Raw genomic sequence first — 12,291 nt, 5'->3', positions numbered from 1 at the left:
ATTTAAGTATATTCTTAGGGATATAAGTACCCCCTAAACGCCCACAGTATTCGTCTAAAGATATTCAGAGATATTTATCCCATTAGCAATACGCGGTTGACGCCACTGATAATTAATTATTTATTTATCCATTTTATATATTTAAATTATTAAACGGACCAGGACCAGTAATTTAATATTTAATAAATATTAAATTACTCAATTAATTTAATATTTATCTCAATTAAATAAAATAAATAGATCTACTTTAAAATAATTGATGGTTTCCATAAGTCTGTAATCGGAGTGTTGCTTGTATTCTGTAATATTTTATATAAAATGGGTTTACTCTACTAAGAGAATGGTCACGAAAAAAAAAAACCCAGCACAGGGGGGTCGCGGCACAGTTGTGACGTGGTATAGTTGGATCAAGTATAATGATATCTGACAGTGATTAAAATCACTATCAAAAATAAACGCTTCGATGCAAATCTTTAGATAGTGTTTAATTTTAAAAAAATTGGTGTTTTATTCCAAAAGCTACTTGATCTGCTGGTTCCTTATTAATATCTCGATTAAGATAAAGTATGTCGAATGAAAAAGGGTTTATTAAAAAATATTATTTCTCATAAAAAAATTGTGTGGATCCATAAACTTTTCAATAAGTTATAGCATTATAAAGTTAAATATNAAAAATTTCGAAAATTAGCGATTTTTAAATTTGTAATTTTTTTGGAGGTTTCCCCCATTTACGGGGAACGAGGGAAATTTTTTCAATTTTGAAGGGTAATGTCTTCGACTAGATACGATTTGTGATCTTTTGACGTATCGTTGAAAGAAATCCGTTCGGTGAGAGCTGAGAAAAAGTGGTAACAGACAAAAAAAAAAAAAAAAACACATCATAGTAAAACCAATACCTTCTCAGCTTCGCATCGAAGCTAAAAATAGCGTAAAAAATCAGGACAGTATAATTCCTGTAAACATTTTACATAAAAATGTATACTAACGATATGTATAGAGTGTTCAGTGAGGAAATGGGTTTCTTTTATTCTCATTGTTTATAAAAATTAATATGTTTCCATACTTACTGAACATTCTGTATATTTGAAACACGAATTTGCAAACGATTTGTTACAATGTTTCAAGGTTAATAAAGATAGAAGATGAGTAAGACGAATGTGGTTCCTTAGGTATAGTTATAGTAAATTTGAAAGAAATAAAACGTAAGAATTTTTGTTGTACTTTTTCCAAATTCAGTTAAGATTTTTTGTATGAAGACCAATATACTTTTGGTATTCACAGGTGGAGCGCAATAAAGAGCAATTCTTATTGCGCCTAAAACACTGATTGTATTCTATTATATTATTCGTATACCTTATTTGCAATTATAAATTAAAACATTTTTGGTATAAGGAAAAGGAGAGAAATTGGCCAGTAATTCGACAGATCGTAAGATGATTTTGGTCGAATAAGACTCATTTTCCATGAATCAGAGAAAGTACCACTGGAGAGTAAAAGATTAATGAATTATAACAAAAATAAGGATATAACATATTTACATTTTATTTTAAAAATACACTAGGTATTTAATCAGGGCCTGGACTGGAATTGGAGTCTAAAAATTTAAGCTGTATGCTTAAGTGACAATTATTATTTCAAGTACAGTAAATGGGCTAATGTCACAAATTTTGCGAGGCTGATTGTTATGACATATACATTATATGTCAAAAATTTGTTTTATTTTTAACTGATATCTAATACGTTGTACTAATGAATAATGACAGTATAACAAAAATAATTATATAACATATGATTTAAATATAAATATAAATTTATAATTATTTTTATGAAATATTTAAGTAAAAATATTATATTGTTTAGTATAAAGTTTAAATTAGTTACTTAAAAATAACTAAAACTTAATAACGAAAATGTCTAAATGTGATCATAAAACAATTTTTACTTATATTGCATAATGTATTTTATTTTATAAGTACAAATTTGTTATTTAAAAATATAATAGAATTTCATGTTACTTTAATATTCCCGGACAATCAGCCCGAATACTTATGACAACCAACCCTTAAGTGGGGTAGGTTCTCACAATTTTTTTAGCTCTCTTTAATGTACTTTGCCTGTAGTTCTAGCGTTTGACATTTTTAAAGGAGGTATATTATTTTTTATATAAAATATTTATCCCAGTTAAAAAAACAGTTGTCTTAATATAAAAAAAGTAAAATGGAAAAAGTGTTCTAGAAAAAAGCCCTGATCTCCCCTTTTTAATAAATTTACAGTGACATAACGTTTAAACTGGACAAAAAAAAATCATTGTTATATAAAAATAATAGTGTAGTTTTAGGTTAATATTTAAAAACAAAAGGCAAGTTATCGAGACAATTTTTTCCTATCATTAAGATATTACGTTAACCTTAATTATGTATCTTTAAAAGACAAAGGTTTTCTGATATTTTGAATGTTTGTCTAATAAGGCTCCAAAACATTTAATTAGATTGCAAATTGTTCTTCAGATAAAAAATATAAACTGTATTCATGTAGAGTTACTTTATTTAAATTGTTGACTAATTTAAATATGATAATACGAAAAATCTAAATGTTGCCATCTTGAAGACATTATCCCAGATAGCATTTTTTTATTAATAATATCATTGTAATGTTTTCTTAACGTTGTAATAATAGAAAATATGATATGCATCTAATAAAAAAGATTTAAGACATTATTTTTTAAATATGCTATCATGGTAATAATTTTACATGCACTAATATTACAAAATAATTTTAATATAAAATCTAAATTAATTTATTTTAAGACAAAAAAAATTTGAAGACTAAGTTAAACTTGAAGTATAGATCTCAAATTTTGCAAAAAGTTCTTAAATATAAACCATTAATGTTTTATTGTTTTTTAGATGGAGTTTTGTGAAATTTTTTTTTTGATGATCAGTTAATTACGTAATTAACTGATTTTCTCTAATTTAGCGATCATCTTAAAAACTAGAATCAATTTGAAAATTCTAAGGGAATGAACGATGAAATTCTATTCAGAATCAACTATCATATCGTTTGTCTCAAAAGTGCACTGTTATCTATATGTTAATTAACGAGACGAATTTGTATGTTTTACGGTTATTTTTTTGTTTACTTCAATGCGAAAATATCGATATTACCAAGTTCACAGAGTTGCTTTGTTTTTTTCATAATATTATTAAAATACGGCCTCATACGGAATTCCTTTAAATTTTAGTATAAAAGTTCAAATTATTCAACAAACCATATATTATCAAGTTTTTTTAATTTTACATGATTATCTAATAGTTCGTTTTTTTATAATTTTTACATTGAGATCTTCAAGTCAATTGTTCAAAACATTGTATATTTTATTTCCCTGCGCACGCATTTTAAGAGCTTTTCTACCAACAGTACCACGATGATAATGATTATTCTTAATAACGGCGAAAAATTATGCTGAAGAATGAAACGAGTAAAAAAGAGTTAGACATTTTGTACTTACTGTCGGTGGAGCAATTAGCTTAGCCGCTTATGTTTGTATTTTGAATACTGCCTTAGAAATGATGACGTATTATAAAATATACCTATTCTCATGGGACGGACAGTTGTTGAAGTTTTCCCTCTTGAAATGCTTATTTTTTTATCGATTCACACTAAAGACCAAAAAACCAGCTACGTCCTTTTTCTTTTTTTACAAAATAAGTTAATTTAGTTTAGGAGACAAGAATCGTTTGAAGTTTTTAACTATTTTAACTCGCTTAACTTTACGGATGACCGTTCGAAAAAATTCGTTTTTATAAAACTACTCTTAGGTCTGAAAAAAGAAAGCGTGTTGTCGATGTTTGATAGTTTTCGTGTAAGACAATGAAAAAAAATTTAATTTTAGATATACGTGTTTAACATTTCTCTTAAAGTTTATATATTGTGTAATACAATGTAAATTAATTTAACATGATAACATTTCAAAAAAGTAAAAATGCTTTATTGTATTTCAATAAAGATGATATATTTTGTCTACAAATAATATTTTGACAAATTATTTCTATTGTCATCGAAAAAGATTTATTATAATGTAATGCATTCTAATATCAAAATTAAAATTGTTAAATTTTTAAAATAAATGTTAAGTTTATTGGAGAACCTAATTAATTAATTTACATAATTCGTAAAAATTAAAAAAAAACAATTAATGAGAGTAGAATAATCAGATAATTAAATTAAAGGGTGTGTGGGTACGCTACTATTTAGCTAGTTTAAAATTTTAATAGCGTAGCTACAAAAATCGTTATTTTATATCCTGTGCTCAATAATATCTAGGATTTGCTTAATTTTAATATCAGATTCCAATAATGTAATAATATTTTCCTGTTATTTTTAAGTATCATTTACTTTTGTTTTTTTATTCATATTAGAATTGAGTTCGATTCTACTTTAATAAAAATTTTATAATTGTCAAATAAAAGTTAACTAGCCATAAATTTCTGTATCATACAACGTTTACTTTGAACAACGAATTCATTAGTTTTACTATGATAAAATAAAATTCAATAAATACATTTGGTACTTTAGCCAATTGTTTAGGTAATGGTTAGATATTTTTCTAATTCATATTTTGTGTATTACATATTAGCAATACAATTATCACAATATGAAAGTACATATTAAATGATTACGTTCAAATAACAATTTTAATTACTACGCATTTAAAAATGCGTAATTTTTATTTTTGAAATTGAGCAAGCTTTTAAAGTTACCTAGCTTTTGTAATAAATATCCAAAATCGAATACTAGTATACCATATGAAAGCTACAAGCATAAAGAATATAATACAATAGTAAAACATCCAATTCTAGAACCTAAATAATTTTACATTGATGTAAAAGTAAAAAAATCTTGAATTTTAATTTAAAATTTCAAGTTTAAAACACATAATTGATGAAAATTTTGTTTTCAAATTTTTTAAAATATATGTAAAATTGTATTTTATTATGTCAATTTACTTCTATAATAATTTGGTATAGATTAATTGAATGTTAAATAAATCAATATGAATAAAAGGGTTAATTTCTTTTTTACAAATTCAAAAGATAATTGTTATTAAATAAAGTTTATATAATCAATAACTTTTTAATTTGTATTATATTAACACTAATTTATTAAAAAATATGTAATATTAGTCATAAGATATATATTTGCTTAAATAATTGAACAGTATTATTCAAAACTAGCCTTCAAACAGACAATGTAAATAACAAATATGTAACAATGAGTTTTAATTGCATAAAGTTTTATAAAATTAATACATCTTTAAGAACCAAATGAGCAGCAATACAAATCGATAAATATTTTAGAAAATCCTAAAAAGTATTTATTGAAGATTTTTACAGACTTTATATTATTTAATTTTAAGTTAAAGATTACTTCAAGAAAAGGAATAGTCTATGTATCCTCTCTTTTAATCAAAACTACTAAAAACTTTCTCCAATTGTTGAAAGAAATACAATGCATACTCCTATTGAATTAAAAATCAAACAATTCAATCAACCAATATTTTAAAGTTTACTGAAATTATTATAAGTATATAAATAGATACAAATTATATTCCAAACCTTAATAGAATTTCCATTGACATAGATTAACTTAATCAAAGTTGGTCTCATATGATAGGGATTCCTCTATCTAAATCTATATGGAGTAATTTGTTTTGTATGTAATTCATAAAAAATAATATTAATTTAATTTCAGGAAAAACTATTTGCTCATTAAGTCTTGGTAAACAAGAAACTGACAACCATTAAAAATCTCAATTGTTAAAAAATGAGAGGCCCATGTATGTCAATCAATCAAAAGATCAACAAAACTCTTTTGTATCTTTAATGAAAGAATGATATTTAATATCACGAAAATATAAATATTTTGGTATCCTTATTTTTATGGAACTTCAGGTTCTTGAATAGGTATAACACCTACACCCACACCACCTTCATGTGCACACATAGAGGCTGAAAAAGTCCAACAATCAGTTTTTGGATCATATACTTCAACTGTTGGTAAATTCAAAAATCCATCATAGCCACCAATTGCCCAAAGTTTACCAGCATTGGCTACCAAAGCAACACGGCTTCTTGTAACATTCATTGGAGATATAAACCTCCACCTAAAAATAACAGTTTGATAAAATATACATAAACATGTCCTGTAATTAATATCATAGGTAAAAATGTATCTGTATAATTGAAGATTTTCCAAAAATTTTGGTGTGAGGTACAAATTATTATTATTCTATTTATTTTTAGTGTTTTCTTTGATAAACTTTGCTTGTGATAGAAAAATACTTAAAAGAAAGCCTTTTTAAATGAATTAAAATGGTTTATAATACTGTAACTTATAGATAATTAATAGAGTAATCAGGAAATATTGTTTTCTATTGAAAATAAAAAATTAATACCTAAATTAAGTCTTAATTTAGATTCTGAGTTTGAAACAGATTTTGTAATTTTTTTTTTTGGAAGCATTTCGAAGTACCTAGGTTTTTGAGAATTTTTTTTTTCAAATAACATTGTTTATATGTTTATTAAGAATGTAACAATATTAGCTTCGATGCGAAGCTGAGAAGGTATTGGTTTTACTATGATGTGTTTTTTTTTTTTTGTGTCTGTTACCACTTTTTCTCAGCTCTCACCGAACGGATTTCTTTCAACGATACGTCAAAAGATCACAAATCGTATCTAGTCGAAGACATTACCCTTCAAAATTGAAAAAATTTCCCTCGTTCCCCGTAAATGGGGGAAACCTCCAAAAAAATTACAAATTTAAAAATCGCTAATTTTCGAAATTTTTTCAATTTTTTTTACTAAAAACTGCCGTAACTTTTTCAAAAATGAACATATCAATATAATTTTTTTTTATATAGATGCTTGATGTCTTTACCTATCATTTGGTATATTTTTTTTGTAAATCTGACACTTAACCTGCCCACAGGGGGGGATTTAAAATGACAACTTTTTCACAAAAAATTAACTTTTTCAACTTAACTTTTGAAAATGTTCCGGAAGGTCTGACACTTTTATATATATCTTAAATTAAAGCTAATGTAATATACTTTAATTTGAAAAAAAAAAATTTGACCTCTGGACTTGTCTTCGTGGTGAAAGTTGACATCAAAGTTAATAAAAAATTACGATTTTTGTAAAATAATTTTTTTTTATATTTTTAACTTAATAATGCTCTAACTTTTTCAAAAATGAACATATCAATATAATTTTTTTTTATATAGATGCTTGATGTCTTTACTTATCATTTGGTATATTTTTTTTGTAAATCTGACACTTAACCTGCCCACAGGGGGGGATTTAAAATGACAACTTTTTCACAAAAAATTAACTTTTTCAACTTAACTTTTGAAAATGTTCCGGAAGGTCTGACACTTTTATATATATCTTAAATTAAAGCTAATGTAATATACTTTAATTTGAAAAAAAAAAATTTGACCTCTGGACTTGTCTTCGTGGTGAAAGTTGACATCAAAGTTAATAAAAAATTACGATTTTTGTAAAATAATTTTTTTTTATATTTTTAACTTAATAATGCTCTAACTTTTTCAAAAATGAACATATCAATATAATTTTTTTTTATATAGATGCTTGATGTCTTTACTTATCATTTGGTATATTTTTTTTGTAAATCTGACACTTAACCTGCCCACAGGGGGGGATTTAAAATGACAACTTTTTCACAAAAAATTTACTTTTTCAACATAACTTTTGAAAATGTTCCGGAAGGTCTGACACTTTTATATATATCTTAAATTAAAGCTAATGTAATATACTTTAATTTGAAAAAAAAAAATTTGACCTCTGGACTTGTCTTCATGGCGAAAATGGCTACCGAATGCTTTTTTCGTGTGAAAATTCTCGATTTTATTATTTATATTATATTTAACTTTATAATGCTATAACTTATTGAAAAGTTTATGGATCCACACAATTTTTTTATGACAAATAATATTTTTTAATAAACCCTTTTTCATTCGACATACTTTACCTTAATCAGGATATTAATAAGGAACCAGCAGATCAAGTAGCTTTTGGAATAAAACACCAATTTTTTTAAAATTTAACACTATCTAAAGATTTGCATCGAAGCGTTTATTTTTGATAGTGATTTTAATCACTGTCAGATATCATTTAGTTGATCCGACTATGCCACGTCACCACTGTGCCGCGACCCCCCTGTGCTGGGTTTTTTTTTTTTGATTTTATGCATAGCCTTAAAAATATTATAAAAAGTGAATTTAAGATTTTTTATGCAACTAAAGATTAATAATTATATTTTTAAATTTAAACCTTTTAACAAATTTACTTATTTAATTTGAAATTTTGTTAATTTAGTAACATACTTATCAGTTTGGGGATCATACTCTTCAACAGTTTGTAAAAATGTTGAACCATCATATCCACCACACGCATAAAGTTTACCATTTAAAGTTGCTACACCTAATCTACAACGTTTAATCAACATAGGTGTCACTGATGACCATTGTCCTGTGTAGGTATCATACCTTTCAACCTATAAAAAGTATTTATATTTGTTGATACATACATAATTTTGATTATGAAAAAATTCAATAGAACAATAAATTTTTATTACTGAATCAAAAATACTAAGACCATCGTGGCCACCTAAAATATAGATATAACCATCAAATGTAACAACACCACCAGCACTTCTATGTTTTAGCATTGGTGTTATGATTGTCCATCGGTCTAAATCAGGCTGGTAACATTCAACAATATTTAAAGAGCTAACACCATCAAAGCCTCCACATACATATATCCTATCATTTAATGCTGCTGCTCCAAGTGCACTGAAATTATTAAAAAAATAAAATGATGTTTGAATCAGCATAAAATGACAAAATATAAAATTAATAAGGAAAATAAGTATACCTTCGTCTCCGATGCATTGGTGATACAATATTCCAAATTTTAGAAATGGGATCAAATACTTCAACTGAAGATAATCTCTCAATGCCATTGTAACCACCAAATGCATAAAGCTTATTATTTAGTACAGCTACTCCAACTCTACTACGTAAAATACTCATAGCTTCAGCAATCTCCCATCGTTGAGTCAATGGATTGTATACTTCTACAGTACTTAAAGAATCGCCTAAAAATGTTAATAATTATTTCATTTATTCTGAAAAAGATGATCATATATAATAAATACCATGAAAAATATAAGATTATTTTTAATAATTTTTCAGGAGTTTCATTTAAATTTAGTAATAACAATGGCTAATGCCAGTTCAACATTAAAAAAAACTATTAAATAGTAATAGCATTTTGAAATAAATTATTAATCATTAATGTATTAGAAAGTGATTAGTTTTCTACATTTTTCTACTCCCTTACTTATGTTAGTAAAATATATTACTTATTATAATTGCAGGGTAAATATAAATAAATTATATTATAGGTAAAAATCAAAGTATTAACATGATATAATTTTAATAAGTACAGCATATATTAAAATTTAAAATCTAGTTTAATTAAAAACTTAATTGGAAATTGTTAATTTTAAAATGAAATCAGGTATAGAAGATATTAAAAACAAATTACCTGATTTTGTAAGCCCTCCAACTGCATAGATATGTCCTAAGATATAGCTTACACATCGGGGTCTTGTACGAAAACTTTGTAAAAGTAATCGCCGTTCAGGCATTAAATGATAATCTTTCGCTTCATCTAGTAAATCTCTATGTAAGAAATGTAATAAATATTTTATGATAGTAAAAGTATTTTTACTATAAAATAAAGGCTTTTACCGGCATTCATGAGAAGATCTTATTAATTCTTCTGTAGCAACACGATCTGCTAAATAATGCGGAGAAAGTAAAGGTAACCTTACAGCAGCTAATAACTGAGGAAAACTTTCTTGTCTTTGATCGTCTTGTTTTACCCATCTCATTGTTGCTTCAAATACCTTAAATATGGATAAAAGATAAATAGATTTTTAGAATAGTTTTTTTTTTTAATATAACATTACTTGTTCTTCCGATGCTTGAATTTCATCTTTATTAACTATGTCAATTACTTCAGAAATACTTAGACTAAGAAAATCTTCAGATAATGAAATATCAGGAAAATATTGAGCCACATATCGATTAGCATCAGTTATAAGACTATAACATCCTAATGAGTCAGCTAATGTTCGCACTTTTAAAACATTGTTTGGGTGAAGTCTGTAATATTTCAATTAAATAATAATAAAAAAACAATGTATAAATATAAATAATTATATTATTATTAAATAAAAGGCCATTTAGTTTAAAATATATAAAACCCCTTCATCATTTTTTAAAAAATAATTTTAATATCTATACTACAAAAGCTTAAATAATTTTCAAATATAATTACCTTTCTTTGATGAATGTAGCACAAGCATTACGCACCCATTTAAGTTGCAGAAATGATGCTCCTATTAAAAGAGACTGCACATTATTGACATTAATTGATATTCTGCCACTATAAGCAAAATTTATAAGTGTTTCTAATGCTCTGGAAAAAAATTGTAACAAAATTTAAGTAATCAAATATAACAAAACCTTAAACTTTTAAGTATTTTTTTAAAATTAAGGTGATTTTTGTAACACTAGCCACTCATTGCTCTAAAAATATTAATTATGTAAAATTTTAAATTAAGTAATTAATTGAATGAATTAAATGAATTGATTACAATTATTTTTTTTTAACGCTTTATATGCCCATTAAGGGCCAATTACAATTATAACTCCCGTTATAATGAATTAACCTTACAGATTTTAATAAATATAAAGACTGGAAAAATATTGAATGATTAGCAATCGTTAGAAACCAATTTGTTAAAATATATTCACAAAATATAATTTTATGGACATTATATTCTAATAAAAATCTAAAAGATAATGAAAAAGAGTTTATTATTTAATTAAATGCTGGTTTCATACTTTATTGTTGTATAATATAATATTAATAATATATAACGAACTCGGGATCAATTCCTCGCATAACAATTTCTTTTTGTGTGCTCTCAATCATATCATGAGTGAACATAGCATTAAAATATGGAACAGCTGCTGCTAATACTATGCGATGTGCACTAAATGACATATTTTCTACCTGTTGACATCAATATATATATATATTTTTTTAATTAACAAAATATATACTTACTTTTAAAGTGACGTCACACAATTTACCCATCCGTCTTATACCTTCAATAGCTGAAAAACTTTGAGTGAAAAGATCACCTTGATGGTACACAAAATATTCATTTTCTATGGATGATTTAGGAAACGGGATTTTTATAGATGAATGTAATTTAGCAGGGTTAAATGGTGAACCAGTGGTTTGATCAATAGTTGCTGACATATTATTGTATGATTTTTTTATAAATATACAAGTTTTAAAATTACTTGGGAAATTTAAAATTAAATGGCTGCAAATCTTAATAAAACATTCATTTTTCAATATTTACTTCACATAATGTTCTTAATTTAGTTAGATTTTTATTAAATTTCTTAACGTAAATACACTGACCAATATTAATAATTACTGGCTATCATAAGTTCTGTTATTAGATTATTGAAACATCTGAACTGATATCAATATTATCGTATTTACGCTATCTAGTAAACAATATAGAAAACAAATTCATGTCTACTCTGTTAATTTTTCTAATTTTTCAGTTATAAAGACCGTAGACTTATTATAGACAATAGGCCTATGAAAGAACTAATAAAAAACCGTTTAAATTGATTATTTGAAATTTAATATACAGTAGTGTTCTATGTATTTTCATATATACTATATTTTATCATAGATATAATCAACATGATGTCGATATATATTTTGTAAATCACATTTTGTTTTAAGAAAACATTTAGTTTTTTTAGCATATTCGAAAAGAATAATATTTTATAATAAGTATACACAATTTTAGTATATTGTTATTTATGTAAAAATATAATTTTCTATTCATCCTCTTGTTATAGGCAAACATTGGGAGGGACAGTTAAGATATCTTAGATCCTCCTCAAATATCAATAGGATTAGATCAAAACGAAATTTCATTTTTTTTGTAAATAAATATTAGAGGGATGGTAACGCGGTAGTGTTTGATGCGCACTGCTTTGGGTTCGAAACTCGGTCACAGGCGGCTTCATTTGCCGAACGAGAGATCAGTTCGGTATTTGGAGTTGCCATCCCTCTCTCCGGCAACGGACTAACATCCATTCACGGA

At 25.6% G+C, this 12,291-nt stretch overlaps 1 protein-coding gene and 1 long non-coding RNA gene across 2 annotated transcripts; both read right to left on the bottom strand.

The window, feature by feature from the left end:
* Window positions 1-5,226: 5,226 nt before the first annotated feature.
* Window positions 5,227-11,684, bottom strand: LOC126906563 (kelch-like protein 18). The gene is made up of 10 exons (XM_050687144.1): window positions 11,223-11,684; window positions 11,038-11,168; window positions 10,428-10,568; window positions 10,057-10,252; window positions 9,836-9,993; window positions 9,630-9,766; window positions 8,955-9,177; window positions 8,656-8,872; window positions 8,405-8,574; window positions 5,227-6,163 (listed from the first exon to the last, which is right to left on the bottom strand). Exons 1-10 carry the CDS (start codon window positions 11,418-11,420, stop codon window positions 5,938-5,940), a joined length of 1,797 nt encoding a protein of 598 aa, XP_050543101.1. The 5' UTR covers window positions 11,421-11,684; the 3' UTR covers window positions 5,227-5,937.
* Window positions 6,608-8,396, bottom strand: LOC126906564 (uncharacterized). Its single transcript, XR_007704283.1, has 2 exons — window positions 7,861-8,396; window positions 6,608-7,134 (listed from the first exon to the last, which is right to left on the bottom strand). It is a non-coding gene; the product is annotated as an uncharacterized LOC126906564 (long non-coding RNA).
* Window positions 11,685-12,291: the final 607 nt, after the last annotated feature.

This window comes from Daktulosphaira vitifoliae, unplaced genomic scaffold (assembly GCF_025091365.1).
Source record: "Daktulosphaira vitifoliae isolate Bord-2020 unplaced genomic scaffold, ASM2509136v1 Scaffold_5, whole genome shotgun sequence".
Classification (NCBI taxonomy): domain Eukaryota; kingdom Metazoa; phylum Arthropoda; class Insecta; order Hemiptera; family Phylloxeridae; genus Daktulosphaira; species Daktulosphaira vitifoliae.
This window is presented reverse-complemented; position numbering and strand designations above follow the sequence as displayed.